This window comes from Diprion similis, chromosome 14 (assembly GCF_021155765.1).
Source record: "Diprion similis isolate iyDipSimi1 chromosome 14, iyDipSimi1.1, whole genome shotgun sequence".
NCBI classification, from domain to species: Eukaryota; Metazoa; Arthropoda; class Insecta; order Hymenoptera; family Diprionidae; genus Diprion; species Diprion similis.
In genome coordinates this window covers 10,680,685-10,707,801 of record NC_060118.1, presented here as the reverse complement: position 1 = coordinate 10,707,801, position 27,117 = coordinate 10,680,685, and the positions used below count along the sequence as shown (strand labels likewise).

At 33.4% G+C, this 27,117-nt stretch overlaps 1 protein-coding gene across 3 annotated transcripts in view; it reads right to left on the bottom strand.

The window, feature by feature from the left end:
- LOC124414529 overlaps window positions 1-27,117 on the bottom strand; it is a 132,420-nt gene that overhangs the window by 97,302 nt on the left and 8,001 nt on the right. The window contains exons 2-6 of one of the 3 annotated variants that reach the window (XM_046895491.1): window positions 5,652-7,289; window positions 5,340-5,529; window positions 4,981-5,229; window positions 4,246-4,497; window positions 3,675-3,871 (exon numbers count right to left, since the gene is read on the bottom strand). In XM_046895491.1, coding sequence (XP_046751447.1) covers window positions 3,675-3,871; window positions 4,246-4,497; window positions 4,981-5,229; window positions 5,340-5,529; window positions 5,652-7,289 — 2,526 coding nt within the window. The remainder of the gene's footprint in view (window positions 1-3,674; window positions 3,872-4,245; window positions 4,498-4,980; window positions 5,230-5,339; window positions 5,530-5,651; window positions 7,290-27,117) is intronic. The other 2 variants (XM_046895489.1, XM_046895490.1) reach the window with 2 other exon arrangements.

Sequence of the window (27,117 nt, the reverse complement as noted above, 5' to 3'; positions counted from 1 at the left end):
AGGAAACAAAGAAAAAAAGTGAAAAGTAATCACGGTTCCGAAAGAATTTCAAAAAGTAGAAAATCGAAGTACGTAGGCAGAAGAAAAGTTGAAAAAAAAAAAAATTTCGAAGTATCAATGTACACAGAAAGTTGGCAATATATCGAATTTTCAAAGACACAAAAACTTGAGAAGAATTAAGAAAGAAAAAAAAAAAAAATAGAATCGCGTTTCGGACAGAATCTCAAAACATCGAAAAATCGAAAGGTACAGTAAAGCAAAATTTAGAATCCTCGAAATTTTGACGATTCGACTTTTTTCAATTTAAAATTACATAAACCAATACAAAATTCCCGTATTCCAATTAAAAAATTCTATATCAATGTGCCTCATCTGCTTTCCGATATTCTCAAATTTTCACCCCCGCGAACATTAAAATAGAAAGAAAAAAAAAAATGTTTATCATTTCTTTACACATTTTCCATCCCCCTCCCCTTTATTTCGTCAGTCATTTTTCCCCTCCCCGCTGCTTTCCGTCTCTCTCTCTCTCTCTCTCTCTCTTCCTCCCTCGTCTCTTTGGAAAGGGTCGGAGGGAGGCTCACCTTGGTCAATCTAGCCTAACTTGGAACGAGCTTGCAACGCGCAGAGTGAAAAACGGGTTTGTTTTCTCCACGTGTTTGGAGTCGGTAAAAGGGTTGAGGTGTTTCATGCGAATATAATTCGAGTAACGCGGCTCGCTGCCCTTTTCGCTTTGACCGATGCCCGGCAGCCCGCCTCTAGGGATGTGTAGGTAAAAGCTCACCGCCAACCTCACAGCACAACACTGTACGGTATTATGTATATGTATATAGTATGTATATTAGGGTGGCGCAAAAAAAACCGGCTATTTTTTTTTTTTTTTTTTTTTTTTTTTTTTGAGTTTCGTGTTACAAAATGTTAGTTTTTGATGTCTTAAGAGCCCACTCCAAAGGACAGATAAAAAAAAAAAAATTTTGAGAAGTCGCTCCAAATTTTTAAAGATGTCAAAAATCGTCAAAAAATGAAATTAAAAAAATTATATTTTCAGTATTTTGTTTGATTTTTAATTCATGTCGTGGTGTATTGTTATCGATTCTTTCTTACTAAATTGAAGAAAAAAAATTTATGAAATTTTAACATGAATATTAAAAGGTCGCTCGAAAAGATCTAAAGTGCACAAAAAAATTGAAAAAAAAATTATAAGCGACCTTTCAAAATTCAAATTTTGAACTGAAACTTTCGGAAACTCATTTTTTTTTTTTGTCTGTAAAATTATACCGTAACAACAAGAAAAATAAAAAAAAAAAAAATCGATTTTTTGACGATTTCTATTTGATTTGACGATATATATATATATATATATATATATATATATATATATATATATATATATATCTATACATAAATTCGATTTTTATTCTTTCTCTTTTTATCTTATGAACCAAAATTCATAGATAAATTTTCAAAAAAACGAAATACAACAACAATAATCACAAGCCGCAAAGTTTTTGCACAATTTTCGACACGATCAGTTGAATGTTTGAATAATTGAACTGCGAATTAAGAAGGAAATCCTCATGTTTCCGTACATTTTTATTAAGTTTTAAAAATTATTCTTTTTTTTTTTTTTATTTCAGAGTCGATATCAAAGATATAAAAAAGCAAAGAAACCATGTAAATATTGAAAAACAAAGTTGTTTAAGAAGAAGGTCGCATATGATGAAACGAGAAGAAGAAAAAGATGCAGGAATTCATTTTCGAGACATCGATATCACTCGAGATTTCCATCCGCGGTTTGCTTCGCAGTTTTTAAAATTCCTTCATACGTAACTCGACGATATTATGTATAGTTTTTTTCAAAGTATCGAAGCGTTTTTACATCACCTAATATATATATTGTTTATAGAGATTTTCAAAGATAATACATCTCATCGTAGCTCGCGATAAATCGATTTGCTAAAAGAATTTTTCATCTTCTGCATCACTTTCAGTTCACTTTTAGGCCCGAAACATGCGAAACGGAAGCAAAACCGGATATCCACTAATTTTTATTTTATAACACCTTTTTTTTTTATTTTTTATTTTTTGTCATCACCGTTTTCGTAAGTTCGTGTTCTATTTTATCACTAACGAACTTGAATGACCCTGATGTTAAAAAAAAAAAAAAAAAAAACTACGATTGCGTGGCACGATATTCAATCCTAAATAAATCCAAACTACGAGCCCGTGTTTGAGAAAATAAATTAATTATAACAATATCGAAATTATCTACCCTCTCATAAAGAACAAAAAAAAAAGAAATACGTAGGTAAATATGAAAATAACATTTGGTAGCGATAATTATAATTATACATTTGAAAATTCGTCACCGATGAAAAGTTTAATCACTCGATGTTATACATACATATATATACTATAAATATAAAATACAAACTCGCGTCGTTGTAAGCGATAAATAATCTCTGTAACTACGTATATGATAATTAATCACAAGGTATATAAAAATATAAAGGAAAAAGAGTAAAAAGCTTGCATTGAATCAAAGCTGGTGTGACGTAATTCTATGGCTACGCGGTGGTTGTTGGATATTATTACTGGAACTGATCGTGAGCTTGGGAAATATTATATGTGACGAAGACTGGAGTTAGCTATTTATATAAGCCAAGGACTATGCACTGTGCTTATATTATACTGTATGCCAGTTTGTCTGTGTTTCTATATAATATATGCTCGATGGTCGATGATCGAGACCTATATACATATTTATGGATATACATAGATGTACGTTGGATCGAGGGATCCATTGCCGTTGAATAGATGAATGATTTTAAAATATATGTGGGTATAAAATACCGAAAAACATACAAGAGCGACTAATAATGTGTATATATATATATTAGGGTGGCGCAAAAAAGCAGACTATCTTTTTTTTTTTTTTTTGAGTCTCGTGTGACAAAATGTTAGTTTTTGATGTTTTAAGAGCCCACTCGGAAGGACAGTTCAAAAAAAAAATTTCAAGAGGTCACTCCACATTTTTTAAAACGTCAGAAATCGTCAAAAATCGATTTTCTTTTTTTTTCAATTTTTTTTTCTCGTTACGGTATAATTTTAAAGACAAAAAAATAAGTTTCCGAAAGTTTCAGTTCAAAATTTGAATTTTGAAAGGTCGCTCATAATTTTTTTTCAATTTTTTGGTGCATTTCTTTAGATCTTTTCGAGCGACCTTTTGATATTCATATTAAAATTTCATAAATTTTCGATAACAATATACCACGACATGAATTAAAAATCAAACAAAATACTGAAAATATAATTTTTTTAATTTAATTTTTTTACGATTTTTGACATTTTTTAAAATTAGGAGCGACCTCTTAAAATCTTTTTTTTTTGCACTGTCCTTTGGAGTGGGCTCTTAAAACATCAAAAACTAACATTTTGTCACACGAGATTCAGAAAAAAAAAAAAAATAGTCGATTTTTTGGCGCCACCCTAATATATAAGTATATATATATAAATAAATCGAAAGAATTGCCAATAGAACGTGACTAAAATCAATCAATCTTTTCGGAGTAAGTGAATTCGATCAAAGCCGTCTCGTTTCATTCTATTAAATCGTGCGAGTTATCGAAGTTGAATGAAATTGTCGAACTAAAAATTAAGATAGAGAAAGAACTCACCACCATGTTGTCGTCCTTTCCTTTTCCCTCGTCGCCGTTCTCGAGTAAAGGAGCACTGCTACTTTTCCCACCAAGTTCGATGGTCATTGGTTCTGGTTTCAACTGCAAACTAGCAGCCGATGGTGAGGACGGTGCTCTGGGTGGTGATTCGAGTAATTCACCGGAGCTCATTGAGCTGCTTACGGCTGTCGAAAGGCCTGTCGATCCCAGAAAAAAAATACAATCATAACAAATGGAAACCCACGTTGAATTGAAGAGCAAGAAAATCATCATCAAGACACGAGGCTGAAGCTGGAAACCAAAATTATCAGTCAAACGTTTCGATGTTCATTCGCACAAGGTATATCTCAGTCCAAAAATCAAGATTCTGTGAAACACCTCGAACCTCCAACACTTTTAAAGAACTATAAGGATAAAACTGAACTCCATTTTTCTAGATCGTAAAAGTTTGAAAGGTTTGGCTGCTGACTTAAGCTTCACAATCGTCAAGTCTTCAGTCCATTTTCCAAGTGAGCAGAAGGCGAGAAGCTTAAGAGATTCTTCAAAAATTTATACGAAATTCGTTAATTACCGAGAGGCAGATTGGTTGGCCTGGAGGGTTTCATCCTCGGCAAAGAATCGTCGAGACCGCTGCTACTGTCGACGACCTCTTGAGGATACCAATTGTCCTGATCCCTTGTCTGGGTGTGAACGCTTTCCCGGCGGACCCAAACGTCATCGTTAACAGCAGCGAAGTACTTATCGGACCTTGAATTGACCTTTGAAGGTCTGCGTCGTATTCTCTCCCAGGTTTCTTTACGGTGACACTTGTTATAGGTTGGTGCTGATCCGGCGAACAGTTTAACAAAATGATGATGAAGAAGAACGGAAAAGGCGGGTCAAGACGACGAGCAAAAACAGAAGAGGGATTGGGGTTGAAATAAAAACTGGGTACGCGAAGTAACGAGAAATATTAGGCGATCGTTATCCTCTCTTTCTGGTTTGGGTTACCTTGTTACAAATTTTCGCCATTGTTTCATCGAATCGCGGTCACAATTATTATAATTACGATTAATCTGGAGAGATTTTAGCCACGAATGGTTGAGAGGTGCTTTCGTCCACGTATGAAGACCAATTTGCAAACCATAGAGTATACGAAGTGTAGAATAAAATGGTTGCCAAGACTTGCTTAAATTCGGTTCTTAGTCGTGAATCGAGTAATCGAATAAACAAAACATAGTGATATTTTGAAAAGCCAAGTCCTTGGAAGTCATCATAAGAACATAAATAAAAGTATTCCATTTTCCATTGTATTCCTTATACTCACGTTTGCTCAATCTGCGCTCGGTGCTTCGTGGTGGACTCGCGGTTCCAATGCCGCTTTCTAATGGCGACGAAGCCCTGTCAGGATCGTTAACTTCCGGCGACAAACTGCCCGACGATATTTCGTCCATGCTCTGCAAGAGGTCCTGAGAGGATGAGGACGACCTGTTATCATCGTCGACGGTGTCCTGGGGTGAACCTGGATAAAGGGTACTTTCATCCCTCAGTGATCGGGAGTCGACGGTCGATTCGGCTGTTCGATGACACACGCAGATAATTTTTCCCTCATTTCGCGAAAAGTTCATCGAGAGCCATATCAAGAAAGTTTTCCAAATCTATTCAAAACTAATCGAATCCACTTACCTCTGGGTGACTCAAAGTCGCTGACCCAAGTTCCGACACTCGAGCATCGCGAAAGCGCCGGTGAAGTTTGGGTGCCAATTTCTGAACACGGTACTTGACTCTCAACGAAACTCGAACCACCGTCGGGGCAGCAGGAAGACGAATATCCGTTCCGCAGCCGAGAAAGAAGCGACTGCATGGAAATTGGCAGCTAAATAAATAAAAAAAAAACCGTCTACTGATCTGTTTTACCGGCAAGGGTCACTGTTTTACCCACACAGTTGTCGGTAAGGGTTACTGCTTTACCAACGGCGTTACAACGATCCGACTTACCGATCCGGACCTGGCGTTGTGTTCCTGAGCAACGCACATCCTCTCGTCACGATGATCTTGACTCCGGGCGTTCTCCTCTTCGTAATAGGCGGCATTTTCCCCGTCACATTCATTGGAAAAACTGCAAGAAACTGCGGCGTCGTTTGACGCCGATCCGGAAAGACTAGAAAACTTCTTCAATTCAACAGGACTGATCTGTCTAACGTCCCTGTTAGACTCCGACAGCCTCTTTGCGGAGAGATCAGACCTCAGACTGATCGGCGAAATGGATCTGATATTATGTTTGAGGTGAACATTTCTCCCCGGCTTGAGACCCTGATCCGCGTTATTGTTCAGAAGAATGTCCTGATCCGGCAAGGACGAAACCCTAACCAGGACAACAGCGTCCTGAAAATTTTTCGCCACAATAGATGGCGGCTGCCGTCTTCTGAGCAATTTTGAAAACGAAAGCAGCTTCTTGTCCTCCGTTGGCGTGACTGGCGCCGATTTTGGAGGTAGTACAAGGCTGTTCTCCAATGATTTCGATCTCGATATCATCTCGTTCGATTTACTGACTTCATTGAAAGCAACGTCGTCGTATTCCGGCTGACTATCGCCGCAGCAATCATTGTCGGCGAAGCTGCTACCGCAGTTGAACTTCGACGATTGATTCTGGGCCGTCGTCCTGACGTGAAGTCGTTGAGGATGATGAAGATGATGATTAGCATCGGTTTTTCGCCGCTTATCAAAGCAGGCTTGAAGCTGTATCGGAAGACTCGTTTTTCGCCTGTATGCGCCGTTGTACTTCGGTGGTAATTTGGAAAGGTAATTATTCTTTGGTAAAATTAATAAACTGTTGCAACTGCCGTCCCCCCGGGCTTCACCTTCTCTACTAACACTTATTATTTGGCTCTTAACGTTCCCATGAACACCCGCACCGTTTACCAACGGACTAGAATCTGTCTCACGATTTACCCCCCAACTTCCCCCACCGATTTCCGGTTCGTCGTAGTCAGAGCTTGCGTAACCGCAAAAATTCCGACCGATTTTCCTGTCCCTACCGATTTTCCTGACTTCCGGTTCCAGTTTATCCCTTGGCTCGTCGTAGTCGGAATTCGGATGGCTCGGGCCCCTCAGGATGCGGCCGTAGATCGGCGATCCTCGGCTCTTCTCGTCGCAGCCATTTGCCAGGATTCGGGGTTCGATTTTGTCCTCGGAACCGGCTTCGCTGCAGCTATCGGATATCCCGAACTCGTGAAGGAGGTCCTTGTACTCGACCCTGTCCACTTTTTTGCTACCAACCTCGTTTAGGTCTTCCTCCACCTTCACCCTAGGCGGAAGAAGAGCGACCCTTCGATCGTCCTGCACCCTCGACGATCCCTCTTCTTCCTTCCTTTTGAGCTCGTCGATTTCGTTTGCGATCAGCGAGTTCAAATCCGCGAGTATATCGTCAGGCCATTCGACAACTACGTCATCGCGTCGTCCTTCCGACGAACCCTTCTTCGTCCCTTCGTATTCCAATCTCGTTAAACCACCCCGTCGATTAGTCGCCGGTAAGGATCTCGTCCCGGAATTCCGGCTGGTGATTCCTGACGAATCGGAGATCGATACTCGCGATCGCCTCGACGGTACAGATTCGATTATCTCACCGATTTCCTCCTGAAAATATCACAAGAAAGAATGGAAATTAAATACAAATTATACGGTGTCGGTTGTAACATGAAATCAAATCAAATTGTTGTTAAATTAAAACCAATCTTGATGCGCTATTATAACACAAGTCATAAGGTACATACATATGTGTTTAATCTTAATTCGCATTCATTATTTCATATCGCTACATTATATTTTATTATACACCGTTTAGTTACGCTCGATCGGAGTGATAAACTGCCTCAAGCTATTCAAGCACCAGTTATTCCCGAGCAGCAACACCAACTTCTAGTTATCCTTCGGTTTTACATCCAAAGAAACTCTCCACGTGTTATACGTATATATATATGTGTGTGTATATGAGGTATTCCACGCCAACTCGACCAGTGTTAAGCCCCAACCATCTGAAAATCATTTCCTATTTTTTTCTAATATTCTACTCGATAAAAAACGCGACCTGAATGTTTTCAAATTTCTTTATTCAACCGTTTATTTTTTTCATAAATATTTCAAGTCAATTGCGAATGCCCATTTTTTTAAATCTGAAAAAAATCTCAAAAATCCAGTGAATCACACAAAACACCGACGTTTTGTTTTTTTCTATTTTTTAATCACTTAATTTGGACTTAAAAAATTTTTAAACCCGAATTTGAATATTTACCCCAGACAGGAATTCAGGACGCGTTTTTTACCGAGCAGAATGTTAGAAAAAAACATTAAATGATTTTGAGATGGTCGGGGTTTGACACTGGTCAAATTGACGTGGAATAGCCCATACATATATATTTTACACCTGCAGCACGTAGACGGGATCAAACTATTTTATATCGTAGACTGCAAAACCGGATAGTATTTATCGAGTAAAAAATTTTCTGCAAATTCCACGAAGAGTTAAGTTATTAACAATCGTTTCATTCCTTGTTTTTGTTTTATTTCTACCTCGTTCAAGTTTCCAGATCAAGTATGAAAACAGGAAGAATTCTTTTTCCGAAAGCAATTATACTTTGCACCCCTAACAAGTGAAAATAAAACGACGTTACAACACACAACTAGCATTACTCGACTGCGTCATCGTTCGAGAACTCTGCTTTTATATGATATTCAATTGGCTTAATACGAATTACTCGGTTATTCTAGGCTCAACACAGCTCTCATATAACGTACTGTGCAGTATAGATAAAATAATTGCGTTTTATTTACACACAAAATATGTAAAACTTTTTTTGTTTTATTTTACAAAATTCACTGCGAGACAAAGTCAGGCTTGCAAAAATGGTTAATTATCCATTATAAACGACTAATTATATAAAGAAAATTGTAATTATCCTAAAAATGATTAATAATTACAAGAGAAAAATTCTATAAATTGTACTCGAAACAATTAATAATTACAAAGTAATTACTATGCAATGATTCGTTATCTTGAGTATAATTAAAATTTTTCTTTTGTAATTATTAATCACTACGATGTTTAATTACAATTTTCTTTTGTATTTACGAATTATTTCGATTACTTTTACAATATTCTATCGTATTTAGGAATTGATTTCAATATAATTAAAAATTTTCTATACAATCATTAATTACTCTACAGTAACGTAATTGCAAATGTAATTAAAATGAATCGAAACGTTGGTTAAAATTTCCATCTTATCTATAACCTCGAAGTCATTTCGTAAAAAAAAAATATATTTTCAACCAACAAACGCGACGTATTAGTTGTGTAAATAAAATGGCACACGGTGCAGCATGTACAACGCGAATAATTTAAGGAACCGATTCGCGATCGATCTGGAATCGGTGTAATCAAGATCTGCTTGACGGCTGGACAGTCTAGGTCGGTTAAGTAAATTTATGCTAATATTCTCACAGCGGTGATCCATATCTAGGTACGTAAGTTGAAGTTCAGACACGTGAGTTGCCTCCGGTGGTGATTTCTTTGCCTCGATCGAGAAACAGAAATCTATATATATATATATATATATATATATATATATATATATATATATATATATATATAATACCTAGATCTGCGTGAAATATGTTTAATTCATTGAACGAAAAAGATGAAACGGATTTCGGAATCGATTGAATTATTCATTTCTTTTTATTTTATTTTATTTTTTTTTTTATTGATACTTGTGTACTTTGTATAATTGTATTGATAAGATATTTTCAAAATAGTGTTAGAATCCGAAAGTTTCTTACATTTTTCCCACATAAATTGTCGATGAAAACGATGAAAAATTTTGAGAATTCAATTAACGATGATATTTTTTTTTCATTCTTCAGAAAACAATCGTTTAATTCACTTGAAAAAATTAGATTCGTTGAAGCAACAATTCAATCATTCAATTAAATTAACATCACTTTGTATATTCAGGTAATTTCAAATTTGTTTAAAATTCAAATTGATATTGATTGTTCATTTTATTTGAATAACGAATTACGATTACGCACTAAAATTTAATCTCAAATAAAAAAAAAAAAAAAAAATAACAACTTCAAATCCATTTTATAACTGTACATGGGATTATTCGCGATGATTTTGCACTTCGTGTCACATTAATTGTTTTGAATTTGTTTAAATTCCTTGTTGAAAACTATTGGTCCGATCTACCGCGGATCGTAAAAGATTTTCGTTTCAGATATCGCGAGACGCGATCTCAAGAGACTCGATCGAGACTCTGCGAATTTCATACGCGACTGCAGTCTCCTCGGGCAAGAAACAGCGAAGTAAGGAGTGTGTACAGTCACTTTGAACACGAATGCAGAAACGCCGCGGCGGCGAAACGGTGACGATATAAATAATAATTCAACCACTCTGGAGTAAGTGAGGATAAAAAAAAACACAAAAACAATTCGACGATCGAATAGACGAATTGAAATAAATTTTTTCATTTCAATATCAATTGCGCCCGGGCAAAAATTGAAGCAATTTGATCGAAAAACTTTTATTTTAAAAATCTGTTAAAAAAAAAGTTTCGATCCCTGATTAAAAGAGGCATTTTTCGTTTTCAGAATGACAATTATTATTAAGTACATATTTTGCAAAATATGTCGATTCGATGAGAAATTATTCGTTGATAATTTCGGGCAGACTGACGATAAATCGACTGAAAAAAAAAAAAAAAAAAATTCGGAGGTGTGATAATTATCCTTAAGTGTGTAAAAAAAAGTTTCTAAAAAAAAAAAACAAAGTGAGAGACTTGTATTATATGTATAATCGACGCCGCAAAGCGAAGGTCGGATTTTACACAGCCGATAATTACCGCAAAACCTTTCAACCCAATTAACCCCACTTTGAATACAAGTTTCATTTGAGTCCGCGCAGTAAAAGAAGAAGAATAAAAATAAAAAAGAAAAGGTACAGAGTACATTTGAAGAAAAGAAAAAGAAAAAGAAAAAGTCAAGCGTATAGCCCCAACCCAAATACCGTTTCGGGCAACCTTTAATTTTCGTCTCTCACATTTGGACTTGGTTATAGAATAAGATTAGAAGAAGTAGAAAAAAAAAAAAAAAAAAACGAAGAAGAAGAAAAGAAAAAAAATTCATCTGAAGAAAAATCAACAGACGTGAAAGTATGAAATGGATAGACTAAAGACGGACAGATGAAAGAACGATGTGAAAAGTATGAAGAAAAAAAAAAGAAAAGAAAAAAGATGACGCTGTTGGAATCACGAATTACGAACTTTCGCCGCGAGGCAAAGATCGTTATCGATTTATTAGAATAATCCGTTAATGGAAAACGGTACTCGAGAAGAATAAATTCAAATTTCGTTATCGTCTAGTCTGCGTGTTACGCATATTCCACGTATCGAGGGATATGAATAAATTGTGTTTATTTTAAAAATCCGGAGGGAAATTGAAGGGAGGAAGAAAAAAGTTTGCGAAAATCATAACGCGAGTTGACGTACATACGTGATTAATGTTGTGATACATCCCGTTATTCTACGTCGATAGAAAGTCGGTTCTTTCGTTATTTATTTATAATCGTCCGTAAATATCTTCGATAAATCATTACGTAAAGATATATTATATATATATATATATATATATATATATATACATGTATATACGTACGACATTTTTCTGCAGCAACATATTTTCACGTATCGGCTGCTGTAAGTATTTCTCGTGTTATTATACAAGACATGTTCGTATTATAAAACAATCGTGGGAATTATTTTTCCTCAACGACATGAAAACGATGTTGTAATAGCGATAATAACAATAATAATAATATAATAGGAGAATAAAATCAGTATTAGATGAAAAGTAATGAACGCTGTGATAATTGTAACTAAGTATTTTCTTTGTACTTAAAATTGAGTTTTAAGAAGGGGAAAAAAAAAAAAAAAAAAATCGGGGCAGGGTTGAAATTTCAAAATTCAAGAATTACGAAAATGCTAAATTGTAGATTTCTTTGATGGGGAAAGCTGAAGTGAAGAAATTAAACATCAACGATACACAAGTCGAAGTTTCGTAAATGAGAAAATTTGAAAATGTCTAACATCGAAATTACGAATGATAAAAAATTTTCTTGCTGAAATTTCGCCACTTTGATCTTTCTTTGTTTTGAGTTTTTCGTTTTTTTTTTTTTTTTTTTCCTTCACGATCGGAATTCTGGTAATTCTGATTATCGTTTTTTTTTCATTTTTCACACACACACTACACCGTGCGAGTATATTTTAATTTCCGTTCTACCAAATCTTAACTTTTCGCAACTTTGCAAAATCGTAACTTGAACTTTGATCCATCGGTTTTTCAACCATTCGAAAAAAATATCTCATTTCGTAAAACTTCCGATTTCTTTCCTTAAATCAGTATCTCATTGAGTTTTTCCAAATTCGGCACTTCAACCCCATCAGAAAAAAAAAAAAGGACGAATTTTTTCGCGCCTACCTCCATAAACCTTCGAATCCTTTCATCGTCTCCAAAAATAATCAACGACGTCAATATAAACATCGATTGGTAAATCGCCCAACTTTAAGAATATAAAAATTAATTTCCTCGTCAAGTTCAAAGTTCAAGTTGCACTGATTTAACCGGCCACCATAAGTATCTACATACATACCTATACCTCCCATACCTATACGAGGCGAGAAAAAAAAGGACAAAAATAAAACATAATCAAGCCAAAGTTTCACCTCGTAAATTTTAGGTGTTATACCGACGACGAAGAGTCGGAATGTACTATACATATAGTATAAGTGGGATATATAAAGTTGACGGAATCAATCAAACGGTCTGAAAGCAGCTTCGCTTAGCGTCGTAAATCACAAAGATAAGGAGTGCCTAGACTGCCCACATTAAGGTACGTACGTATATACGTACATACGTACATACCTACAACCTACAACCTAAAACGAAGACGTGAATAATCCACGCACGCACGCACGCACGCACGCCATTCGCCCAAGTTTCAGTTGAGTTAAATGAACCGTGTACGTGTGAGAGGAGGAAGGTTTACGCATGTATTTTAGAGTAAGTATTATACCGGGTGTTACGGTGGATAATTAATTATCCAACGCAGTTTAGTCATTCCGTTGTAACAACAATTCCGAAACGCCATGGACGTTATAACCACATTCAAAACTCCGTAGCCATGCATGACAGAATCCTGACACTCGCCTCGTCTAGTCTAGTCTATTCTATTCTAGTCTAGTCTAGTCTAGTCTACACCAACGGAGGCTTAATTTCTCCGCTGGTTTGAAACGGATGATGATAACAACGATAATGATAATAATTATAATAATTTTAGTAGTAAAGATAACGGTAATAATATATTTATAAAAATATAGACAGACTAAGTGGATTAAAAATTTTCACATTTAATCTCGGTGTGTAACTGAAATCGATTTTTTTCAACGATGAATTATTGCTCCGATTTACTTTTTTTTATACAATAACGATTTGGCTAAATCATTGGAAATATTTTTTTATTCTTCGTTTTGTTTCTTTTCTCAAAATGCAATCACGCACGGAGAAAAGCGACATTCAAATTTCTACGAAATCAGTTGTATTTTTGTTTTTGTTTTTGTTGTTTTGTTTTGTTTTTTTTTTTTTTTCAAAGTTTTTCCTGAGGTCGAAATTCATTTTCGCATGTTTAGTCATAGAAAATCGCGATCCATCGATCTTCAATAATTATATATTGTTGTTGTTGTGTTTTTTCTTTTTTTTTTTGCTGTCAAGTATCTGAATTTCTATAAACGGTTTCACCGTTTAATCGCAATTCTATCAAAAATTGCAACAAGATGTGAGTAATTTGGAAAATTTGTCACATTCGTGTGAAAGAGAAAAAAAAAAAAAAAAAAAAACTGTTTCCGAAGCGATTCAAAGTTTCAAAAAAAATATACCGATATTTTTCTTAATTGTTAGTACGTTAAAAATGATTTGTAAAAATAAGAAAAATAGATATATTTTTCCCTTCGTCGTATACCTATACTATAAAGTTACCAACTTCGAGCTCGTGATGAAAAAAAAAAGAAAGAAAAATCCATCGTTTTCCACGTCAATATTAAATTTAAACCGAGAACTTTGACCGAGACAATTGCGCAATTATTATTTCCGATATAAATAAGTCATACTATATCAATATACCTGATAAATTTACACAACAATAATTAAACAATTTACAACATGAAGCTCGGTTAATTAAATTATCTCGTGTTCACTGAATATTATAGGTACATATATGAATATTGTATATATGAATAGTTTGGTAGTTACGTTGGATTGAATATGTTTCCCCCACCGAAATTACACAATATTCATAACAAGTTTTCCCATTTCACGTGCGCTAGCCGCACAATAATAATTAAAATTCATTATGATGACGAGGATATTAGCCGTATATATATATATATATATATAGGTATGTATATATAATCCGCACAGCAAACGAACGACAACACGTGGTGCAGATCAATAAATTGTTCATTTATTCAAACTACTTTGCAACAAGCATCAATCAGACTATGTGTAATGCACACACAAGGATGCAGCAGAATGATTGCTGTTGCTGTTTTACAACGTAAAAGTAGGAAAAATCCGTTGCATTTGAGCATTGCAATTGCACTGCAGTAAAATTGAAAATAAAAAAGTGCAGAGAGAAGAGAAGGGAAGGGAAGTGAATAAGGAGAAAATAAGAGGGGGAAACTGTAAGGCGTGAATAAAGCAGCGATCCAACCAGTCGAGTCGCCAATTATGGATCGAATCGAGAGAGTATCGCGAGATTCCAAATTGGATCAAGATCTTCCGAAGCTGAATCTCGACCACCGCGTCATTCTTCGTCTGGTGTTTGTTTTATTTGCTTGTCCGTGTGTTTGTTAAACGTTTTTTTGCATCGACAAAAAGAGAGAGCAAGAGAGAGAGAGAGAGAGAGAGAGAGAGAGAGAGAAAGAGAACTTTGTCTAGGTGTCGTCGATGCTTGACGCCTCTTTAGGAGAAACGGGTCTTTACCACTGTACCTACCGCATGAACCAAGATGGTGGTGGTGGTATGGAGCACGCGTGGCTATGATTCTATATTCATGCAATTCGTCTAGATGCACTTGCTTCAAAAGTGTATTATAAATATGCGATGAAGATATTGCGTTGCATAGAAACTCCGCATTCACAATCATCGACGCATTTTTTCTTTTTGTATTTACTACTACGGAACGGATTTTCTACAAAATCGTTATCACATTTGTTTGTGGAGAATATGTCTTTTTTTTTTTATATATATATTTATACGGTACTAGGACCAGATAATCCAAAAATAATAAACAAAACAAAAGTAACGCATAAAAGATATGATGAAATTAAAAATTTTTATTAAATAAGTTCAATTTAATGTCACGTAATCTAATGTTTTTTCCAATTTGTTTTCTCTTGGGTCGTTTTGTTTTTTTTTTGTTTTTTTTTTCATATTCTTTTTGTCTTGGGTTAATTATTGTTAATTGTTTCGTATCATTTTCGTTTTGGGTTATTTTTGTCAAAAGTTACTTTTTCCCTCGTTTAAAACTGATCAGGTGATATTTTTGTTTTTGGTCATTTCTGTCAAAAGTTACTTTTTCCAATCGAGTTTTTCTTGTTTGAGTTATTTTCAATCGCGTGTTAATTTTTCTATTTCCCTTTTTTTTTTTTTTTTTGTTTCAGTTTTCTTCACGACATCTTATTTTCACGTTATAAATTCATCATTCGGGATTAATCAATTTCCGTTTACTCTAAAGAGATACAATAATAACAATAATCGTGCGATCAGGTCACAGCAATTTCATTCTGAATGAATTTATTGTATAATCGAATTATCAATTTCGACACTTAAGCGATGTGACAGCGATTAGTTATGACAGCGATACGATACTACAATAAAGTAATTTGATGAAATTTCACACAACTAACGCGCGTCATCTTCGACCATTAATCATTCTCGCATAATGATCGTACAGATTGAAATGAACATTAAGCAATTATTTACTTGGTACAAACTCAGACAATATTATTTTTAGAGCATTAGAAAGATCAGAATCAGCACGATTCAAGTAATTATGTTTAAGTATTAAATATTACGCATTTATTTTTTAAGAGTTGAATTTCGAGGTTTGGTTACAACGTAATCTAAGAATATTTTTGATCGCGGTTTCTTTTTTCTTTTTTTTTTCTTCTTTTTTTTTTTCTCCTGGACAGAACATTTGAATAAATATCATCAAACCACTATAACAATAATAACAATAATCACCGTGTAAAAATAAGCTGTCGAAATAAAAAAAAAAAGGCAACGACGAGAAATGGAAGAAAAAAAAATAATCGACGAAACGTTAAATTGCATCGAATTAAAGCGAATGAAATTAGTCTAAGCGTGAAAAGATTTTTTTGTCACAGGTTAATTTTTTACGTTTGGCTTTTTTCTGAATTTTTTGGTCCCGCTTATACCCTGTGCGATAATTATAACATCAAGAGATAATTTCGGTTTTCTTTTCTTTTTCATTTTTTTTTTTTTTTTTTTCTCGAGCTCGGCGAGGTTTGTTGATTTTTTCTTACACCCTGATAAAAAGAAAAAAAAAGCAGTAAATTCAATTTTTCCACGAAGAGGAAATAAAAATCACGCAGTTATCTCAATCTTAATATTAATATTGAAAGCTCAAATTTTTATTTATAATTTTTATTTTTACAACTAAACGAAACTTTTGAGCTTGTTTGCGGGCGAAAAAAATTTTTTTTTTTTTTTTTCGTTTTGAATCACCCTAAATTGCATATATACATATATAAGATTCGAATCGCGATCGCATTGAGTAAAATCACTCCGAAATGCTTACGAGCTGCGAGAATATGGGATCAGAATCGACGATCGATAAATATAATCTCAGATTCGGTTAGTATTGTAACGTATTATATACTCAAACCTTATCCAAGCATACGTGCAGCCATCTTGAACGAAAAAAGAAACCGGCCCCCGAAACAATGGGCAGGAAAAAATTCGAGTAAGTGTATGGGCCATTCCAAGTGAAATCGAGGAGTAATTTGCCTCATGTCGTCATATCCTCATATTTTTTTTTTTTTTTTTTTTTTTTACATTTTTCTTTCAGTTTCCAGAATGAAAGAAAATTTTTTTTTTTCTCAATGAATAATCCTGATAATCCTTACAGAAGCGGTAAATGAAAAAAAAAAAAAAAAAAGAAAGGAGCAAAATAAAACATATCCTGGAAAATTTTTATATTTTTTGCATATTATTCAAAATAAATGAGAACAATCTGTCTTTTTTTTTTTTTTTTTTTTTGCAATAAAAAAGATCAAAGGATAAAAAGATTTTTCTCATTTATTTCGAAAAATATGCAAAACATCCCAATTTTTCAAGACATGTTTTACTTTTCTCTCCCTCCCCCCCCCCCCCCCCCCGTTTCTTCCATAGTCTTTGAAAAAAAATTAGGCTTTTTTTGAATTGGAATGAATCAAGACAAAAAAAAAAAGTTATGCAAGGATCTGATGACATGAGTCAAATGACTTCGCGATTTCACTTGGAATTCCCCATATGTATATATATGTTATATATGCGCAATAACGCTGCACGCATGCATCGAAGGTGAAACACGTATATCGCATGTGGAGATTGAGAATTTTTTTATTTATTTTTTTTCTTCTCAAACTTGTTTTTTATTCCCATCAGTCCCTTTTTTCCTCCCCATCGCCGTGTTACATTGTTGTTATGCTTATAAATATATTTATAGTACGTCGTTTCGCTGTCTCATTAAAATTTGGTGATAAATTTGGTGGCAAAATCCCCTTCGCACGTTGGATGTATGTATTTTTTTTTTTTTTTCTCTACATAGGCCATTCCATGCCAACTCAAACTGAAGGTCTGAACCTCGACTTCACTGACTCGGCCAACGATTTTTTTACAGAATTGTTCCGACTCTCGAAGGCACTCAAGTTTTTTCTTTTTTTTTCCGAACTTTCTCGAATCGATTTGAGGTAACTTAAATTTTAAATCTGAAATAATTTTGAAAAATCATCCGTCGGTGTATAAAAATTTTTCAGCTTTGAATTCGATTTGAACGGTGTTTTTTTTTTTTTTGTTTTTTTTTTTTAGAAAAGAAAAAGAAACGTTTTTGAAAAATTATCTTCAGATTCTTTAAATACTAAATTTTTATTCGCAATGTTTTTATGTTAAAGAAGGAAAAATCTAGTCGGAGAAATCTAAAAAAAAAAAATTCTTCAACCCTTTCGGTCACTTGAAAATCCAAAGACAAAAGAAAAACTAAATTTTCTGTAACTAAAAGGGTTAGAATCGAGTGTAACAAATGAACTTAAGAATTTTTAAACAACAGGCTATAGTAAAATGATTCTTCTTCTTTCCACTTTGAAACGGAATTTTGTTTTTTACGGAAAAGAGATCGAGAAAAAAAATAAGCAGGAAAGAAAATTTCGATTGATACAGAACACAGGATTTTTCACAATTACTACGGATTCAAAAATTGTGTCGACGAATATGTTCGTTTATAAAAATCGTTGAAAATTCGAAATCGATTGAAAAAAATTTATCAAAAGAGGAGAAAAAAAAAAAAAGAAAGAAACCGAGAGTCAGATGAATCGTGTAAAAAATCGCGAGGAAAAATTAGAGAGATCGAAAGTGAGACGCAGGTTGAATTGGCATGGAATGCCGTATGTACATTAAACGATGAAAGCCGTGAATTTTTATATTACATATAAAACAATTCATATTTAAATGGTTTCGAATAAGAAATGTTAACTTTTATTACCACTCGGTGGTGGTAAAAAATTAGAACAGCCGATTAAGAGAAGATCTTTGAAAGATGGGAAAATGCAGAAATTTGTAGAATAAACAAAATGTAGAAAGTCGAAATACAGAGAGAGAAAAAGAACATAAAAAAAAGAAAAAAAAAATATAGAACGGCAAAAACTAGAATCTTTACAAGATTTTGTATCATCGATAAAAATTCGACGATTTTACATTTTGATATTCAGATATTAAAACCTTTATTGTTCTTATTGTTATTATTATTATTATTATTATAATTATTCTATATATTAAGACCTTTGCATTTGTTTACTTCTCCAAATTTTTGACCCTCTGCATTTATAAATTTTATATAAAAATGAAAATTTGTCTTTTTAAAAAATTCGATATAGCGATCCTTCAGCGAGATTATTTAATCTTGATCTTTCAACATTTTTACCCCCCTCCCCATCGCCAAGAAATCGCTCCCCCGGGGTAAACAAAACTCTACAAAACTCATTGAACATTCTATCTGTAGAACTTTATACACGCCGCAAGTATTTAAGTATGTATAAGCGAAACGACGACGAGGACGACGACGACGACGACGACGACGACGACGAGATCCGAGAGGCTCATTCCTAATACGGTAAGTCGGCTTGTTTGCTGGCTGAACTGCACACGCCGGGGAAGGTTTTATACTCTCACAAGAAGAATCTGCAGCAGCAACGATTCAAAGATTATATAAAACGCATATTTCAACAGCTTCGCGATCACGATGATGACGATGATGATGATGATGATGATGATGATGATATTATAACAATGATAAAATAATTCACGCGTACCGTGTTGTATAATAAATTGAAAGAAGAAGAAGAAGAAGAAGAAATTAAAATATCGAAAAACATATGATATAACAGCAAAAAAGAAAAAAAATTTTTTTTTGATTTGAGAATGTTTTTTTTTTTTTTCTTCTTCTTCTTCTTCTTCTTTTCTTTTTCTCGTCGTCAGAAAATTACACTTTTGTCGTAATTATACTAGTTTTAAATTTATTCGAATTATAGTCAATGAATTTATTTTATACATGTTACATAAAGATCGTGTAAAATGTTCTTAACTACTTTTTTTCCTTCTTTCTTCTTTCTGTTTCTCCTATCGCACAATTAGTGTGTGATAAATATAATAACGACTAACGACCTCTCGAATGAAAGAATGGAAATCGAGGCTCGTTATTACAAAGAACAATGATAGAAACTCGCCTGTCAATGAATGAATCAACGAATGAATGAAGACTAAACGAATGAATGAATGAACGAATGAATGAATGACGACAGCTATTCATGGAGGAAAAATGCATGATAATATAATTGATTTATGAATTAAGTATAAGAGAGGAGAAAATTAATTGAGATTATTATAAAATGATTCGTTATTATGGTGTGCAAGAGATCTATAGAATCGATCCTGAATCTCGACTTTTCTCCCTCTCCTAACTTCCCGGACTCCATTCATCGTCTTTCGATCGACTATTTAGTTACGGGACAGGTACTACATGTTGTATATAGGTGTAGAGGTATAAAATGAATGAAAAAGTTGCAGTTTCCTTGAATATCGACTGAGTGCAATGCGGCGAATTTCCGGTAGCTCGCGCCATCTCGTTTACTTTACGCGAGACGCGATAATTCCGTGAGACTCGGCCGCTGGTAGGTATAAAATAAAGTGGCGATGGAAAAAGTAGGCGGCTGTAAATGAGAGAGGATGAATGAAGAGAGAGAGAGAGAGAGAGAGAGAGAGGGAGAAGAAAGAAAAAACCTCGTTAGAATCATCAAAGAATTTAGAAAGCTATAGGAAATTAGAAAATAATGTCAAACGTAATCTCGTTATTTTCTGCATATATACATATATATTATTTTGGATGATCGGAAAATTGTAAAAAAAATCGGTAAAAGCATGAAAAAAATAAAATAAAACAGAGAAAAATAAAGAAAAGAACAAACCAAGTTCGAGGATTCAACAGAGTTCGAAGAAAAATAGAGGGAAAAAGAAAAGAGTTTTCAAGTTTCTCACGTTCTGAATCTTTTTTTTTTTTTTTTTTTTTTTTTTTTTGAGTTTCTCAACAATCTTTATTGCTCGCCAGCATATTCCGGTGGATTGTGTTTGAAATTAATTAAGTGAACTGTACCGAGTTAAGAACCGAGAAGGTGGAAAAAGAAGAGAAACAAAAAAAAGAAGAAGAAGAAGAAGAAGGAATGAAAAGAAAATAGCGACATTGTTTTTCATTAAATTCAATAACGCGTTGTTATAAATTTTTTTACAACCGTTATTTTGCCTTCACACGAAATCGTCGTTACGTCGTTATGTCGTTCACCAACCATAACATCCATCGATGCGTTCGCTTCAGATATATATATATATATATACATATATATATTCATGAATAATTATTGCATATTTCTTCGTTGTCGACAGTCGAGACTGCGCGTCGCGATCATCGGCTGGTCATCCAGCATCCATTTTCACCGTCCCTTTCTCTCTCTCTCTCTCTCTCTCTCTCTCTCTCTCTCTCTCTCTCTTTCTCTCTTCAACAAAATGCGAAGTTAAAGCCCCGCAGGATCGCGACTGATTTCTCCGCCAAGTCTCGAGGCTGTTACGACAAAAACGAGATGCCTAATGGAAGTTGCATTCCTAAAGAGACACATGCATGCACGCATTTCTCAAGAGTGCGTTGCACGTACGGTAAAAACAAATAATAATAATAATAATAATAATAATAATAATAATAATAATAATAATAATAATAATAATAATAATAATAATAATAATGATCGTGAAAATTTTGTGAGAAAATTAAGAATGAAGAGAAAAAAAAAATTTTTGAAACAAAAGTATCCAAAATTCTTTTCTTTTTTATTATAACCCTCTTGAGAGGAAATTCATCGAGTGACTGATTACGTGGTGAAATTTCTGTACAATTTTTTTTTTTTTTTTTTTTCAGATTTAAAAGAAACGAACATTTTTTACCGAGTAGAACGTTAAAAAGAAAAAAAAAAAAAAAAAAAAAAAAAAAACATGAAATGATTTTCAGATAGTCGGTGTTTAGCACTGATCGAGTTGGCGTGGAATACCCCGTATATTTTAGGGGTGAATAAGAAAGAGATAGATAGATAGATAGATAGATAGAGAGAGGGAGAGAGAGAGAGAGATTTTTGTGTCCGCTATGACGCAATAAGGCGTCGCCATTCCATTGCATAAATAAGAATTATGTACATACACCGTGTGTCTAAGCGCGTTTGTTTCTTTCTGCATTTGTCCTTGGATTGGTTTGTTGAAACATTTTCAACCTATACATGTAAAATAACTATGCAGGTAGGAAAAAAAAGATGAAGAAAAGAGAGGAAAAAGAAGAAAAAAAAAAAAAAAAAAAAAATTCACATGGATATTCAAACGTTATTTATAGCGATACGTCGCATCGTAATAACATATACCTATAACACATCTCTGTAAAAGAACATCTCGATATGTGTCTATATTCTTAATTTTTTCACTCTTTTTCTCTGACGTAATCTGCGATAGGTAGGTACTTGCAGCAACGAAAAAGTCGTCAAAATTCAAGTCGTCAAAGGCAAAGTTGTATTAAATAATATTGCAATTTGTTGCAATCAATTGTTATTATTATGATAAACTCTGTGGTGTAGATATATATGTATAAAAAAAAAAAAAAAAAAAAAAAAAAAAAATTTGAATCGATCGGTAGTTTTAACGTAAATATTCATTATTTCGAAATGAGTGTCGTGAGTTGAGAAGAAAAGGGAACTTTCATTGGAGAAAGAAAGAAAGAGAGAGAAAATATTGAAGAAAGAAAGTTGAAAGTTTATGGAAAGTTTTTTTTTTTTTTTTTTTCTTAGTTTTTAGACGAAACGTAATCACCGGTAACACGGTAATAAAACGGAAATGGAAATTAGCTCGAAATCTGGTAAAACCCAAGTCCCAATGTATAGTAGGTGTATAAAAAGGTATCTGCAGCCTCATTTTCGAATAAAAATCAATTAACCTCGATCTGTTCTCCGTATACATAAATTATAAACGCGGCGGAAAAAAATCCGTTAATAGTAAGTTAGCGTAGAAATCTGATTGAATAGAATACAAGAATACAATTAATTATTACATCACTGCTACGTTTCAACTCGTTTTAAACACAGTTGTTAAAAAAAAAAAATTTCATCACATTCCTTCGAAAGACTGCAACGTTAACAAAAAATCTTCCAAATTTTTTCAACAATATTACATATATATATTTAAGATATTATACCTATTTCGAAACAGAGCAATAGATATCATCTAAGCTATTGTTTTATAAATCCCTTAAATATTATTATTTATATTTATATATATACAATTTAGACTATATCAAAAAAAATGACTGTTTTTTTTTTTTTAATGGTATACTGAAAATATTGTTCAAGATGACGAAAAAGAAATACCATAAAAATTTCAGATTTTAATATTGATATTTAGATGTGCCTCATCGCGATTTTCTACTTTCCATAAGAATAACATGGAAAAAATGGTTCTTGCTCCTTGCGATTTTTATAACTAGATAACGATGCGTCGTACAGAAAATTCATAAACATGTTTTTGTAGGAAATTGAACGTTTTACAAAAAAGGTCTCTTGTCATTTTACGAAAAATCTACTCCTTCAAAAGTTATTCGAGGTCCTTTGTTGATGTTTAACCTCAAATAACTTTTGAAAGAATCGATTTATCGTAAAATGACAAGAGACCTTTTTTGTAGAACGTTCAATTTCCTACAAAAAAGTGTTTATGAATTTTCTCTACGACGGGTCGTTATCTAGTTATAAAAATCGCAAGGAGCAAGAACACCATTTTTGCCATGTTATTCTTACGGAAAGTAGAAAATCGCGATGAGGCACATCTAAATATCAATATTAAAATCTGAAATTTTTATGGTATTTCTTTTTCGTCATCTTGAACAATATTTTCAGTATACTGTTAAAAAAAAAAAAATAGTCAATTTTTTTTATACAGTCCAATATACATACATATGTATACATTACACATGGCTATATGTGGGTGTATATATATATATATATATATATATGTATATAAAGAGGTGCACGGCTGTGCTGTTAGCCCGTTATAACAGTTAGCCAACCAAGTTCTAATCGGTCAATTTGCCGCACGATTCTACCGCGTTGCGTTGCCGCTGCTTCAAGGCAGGCAAGCAAGCAGACAGGGAGTCGATATATTATAGATTATGCAGGTATAATAACGCGATACGGGCTCGAGTTGCATTTACAAACACGTCAAACAAATTATACGTAAATTATAAGACATATAATCAGCCCGCCGGGAGCAGGTGCATCAGCAAAAACAACAACAATTACAAGAACAGAAACAGAAACGCCGACAACAACAACGAAAACAACAAACGACGATAACAACAACAACAACAACGATAACAACAGAAACGCCGGCAACAATAAGAAAAAAGGACAATAACAACAACAACAACAATAACAGAAACGCCGACAACAATAAGAAAAACAACAACGACGACAACGACGACGACGACGACGACAGCAGCAACAACTTTGTAATAAAAAAAAATTAAAACACGGATGAATGGAAAATTGTAAGAAACAGAGATAAAAAAAAAGAAGAAGAAAACGACATTCGACGTGGAAAAATATCGACTAAAGTTATCCTTTACACGACGTGAAGAAATGATGAAAACTTTATACTACCTATCATATGAAAGTGAATAAAGAAGAAGAAGAGAACAAAAAAAAAAATTGGTTAAATTTTTTTTTTTTTTTTTTCTGATCCCATTTTTTTTTTTTTTTTTGACAATGCATCGACGATAGACGAGACGACGACGAAGTGCGGTAAAGCGTTGCATTTATTGCAGACGATATATATATATATATATATATATATAGTGAAAGGTTGGTTGTAAGGGGGTGAGAGACCGTATCACGCCTCCATCACCTCCTCCTCCTCCTCCTCCTCCTCCTCTTCCATCTCCTTTCCTGGTGAAAAGCTTGGTGCACCTGGCGTTCGTATTAATCTTGCAATTTGTTAACTCGGTGTAATAACTAATACGTGCAATTATATACCGCACCCACGTCCCCCCCCCCCCCCCCCCCCACCCGCCCGGCCGCCGCCGCCGCCGTCGCCTTCCATCAGCGAAGATACATCCACCTTGTAGTTCACATACACACACATATATATATATATACATATATAGGGGGCATTCTACTTAAAAAAAAAAAAAACCAACGGGTCATTGACCCGACACCTCCGGGATACCGAAGTCCCTAAATGGATTTTCGGTTTCATTCGGTGAAAAATGATGCGTGTAAAAATATTTCAATAATTTTGCAAAATTCTAGCGACTCGATTATACATATATATATATATATCCTTGACGTGATGGTGGACATTTTTTTTTTTTTTTTTTTTTTCAAATCGATGAAACTTTTCGTAGTCTCGAAACAGGAACTCGAGAACGCAACTTTTCCTCACGATTCTAAAATGATGAATGTTTGTTTGAACGTCTGTTGTTTTTTTTTTTTTTTTTTTTTTTTTTGATTCGTGGTTTTGCACCGAAAAAAGAAAAATTGACAGAAATTTACTCCATGATTTTTTGTGGTAGAAAAAAAAAATAAAAATAAAAATAAAATAAGAAGAAAACTCCGTATGTGTATACATATATATATATATATATATATATATGGAGGACGGTGAATTGTGTGCCAAGGTGTCGTAAAGGTGGCTGGGTGCATGCAGGTGCGATCGATCAATTATTTACGTTCATATAAATGTGGGTAAGACCCGAGGCAAGGAACGGATTATACACAGTACACTATACGACGATGCACGTACCTATAGATGTAAAAAAAATCCTCCATAATCTTTTACATTAACGCGCTTCAGATCATATTCTCCTCGCGGTTATAAAAAATTAAATTATTATCCAAGTACTAATTGTCGCTTTTTACAATTCAAAAACATGCACAATTACATGAATGTATAATAATTTTTCCATCTATAGGTTATACAATGTATATATATATACATCATATATATTAAGAGTGTTCGAAAAAAAAAAAAACCAAAAAAAAATTTGATTTTTCATCGTGCCACACTTGAAATAGTTATTTTACGTAAAAACAAAAATTCTCGCAAAAGATTGGTATTTGATTGTTCATATTTTTTTTTCCCCCTTATTATCGAATTTATGATAGATAATGAAAAACATTTTTTCACTCGGATTTCAATTTTTCTATTCTTATACTTAAACATTTTACATTAAAATTAAGTTTGGAGGTAATCAAGTTTAATTATTATTAATCATATTAAGAGTCAATTGGTTAATATTTCGTTAAATGTTTTTTATGTGTTTTGATTGAATAATAATTAAAAAAAATTCGTTAAACGTCCCTATAAAACATCAAATAAAGTGTTAAAATTCCGGGAGCATCTCGTTTAAGACACAAACTGATCCACTGGCCGCTCTGGGCCCAAAAAAAAAAACAAATATTTACTAACAATTATCCATCAAACAATTTGATAAAATCCAAATGAAAAAAAAAAAAAAAAAATGCTCATCTTTCGCCAGAATTTTTGTTTTTTCTAAGCGCCCGAACATATACATATATATGTATATATATATAATGTAAAATAACCGATATGTAATTAAAAATATATATCTTGTGTGAAAATAAAGCCTGATGAAAAAAGAAGAAGAAAAAGTAAGTTCTAAAATTAAATCTATGTACAAAACCAATTATAGGTTGAAACCGAAAAATCTCTCTCTCTCTCTCTCTCTCTTTCTCTCTATATATATACATTCTCATACATACATATATTTATATATAAGTATACCGTGATGGTAAAGAAGAAGAAAAAATGAGTCACAGCTCACGTATCTTAACATGTATTATATATATACACGCGTGTATGTAATATGTTTAGGTATAGAATTCCATGGGATTCATAGCACGGTGTCAAATATCAAATTCAACTACGAAACATATATTATTTTATCATCATCATCATCATCATCATCATCATCATTATTATTATTATTATCATTATGATCATCGCACTGCGTCCACGAGAGGAAAGTGGAACGTTCTACGTAACTAACATGTATACATGTATACATACATATATATATACGTGAAAATATGTGTAAAGGTGGGGCAGCAACAGGTGGGCAAACCGCTGAATAAATAATTATCAGCTTGTTGTTGTTATTATTATTATTATTATTATTATTATGATCACATTATATATCTCGTATAATAACAGCTCCGAGTAAAAAACCTTGATTCGTAATATACTATACGGAGATTAAGAAAATTACTTAGGAGTATTGTATATAATAATAATTTGTTAACTCGATGTATGTATGTATGTATGTATGTATGTATGTATGTATGTATGTATGTATATTCAAAGTGAACGATAAAAAAAAAAAGAAAGAAAAATAAATAAATAAATAAATAATTATTATATATCAACTAAATAATAATTTGAATTAAATCGTAATTATTCTATTTCTACTGTACGAGATTACTTA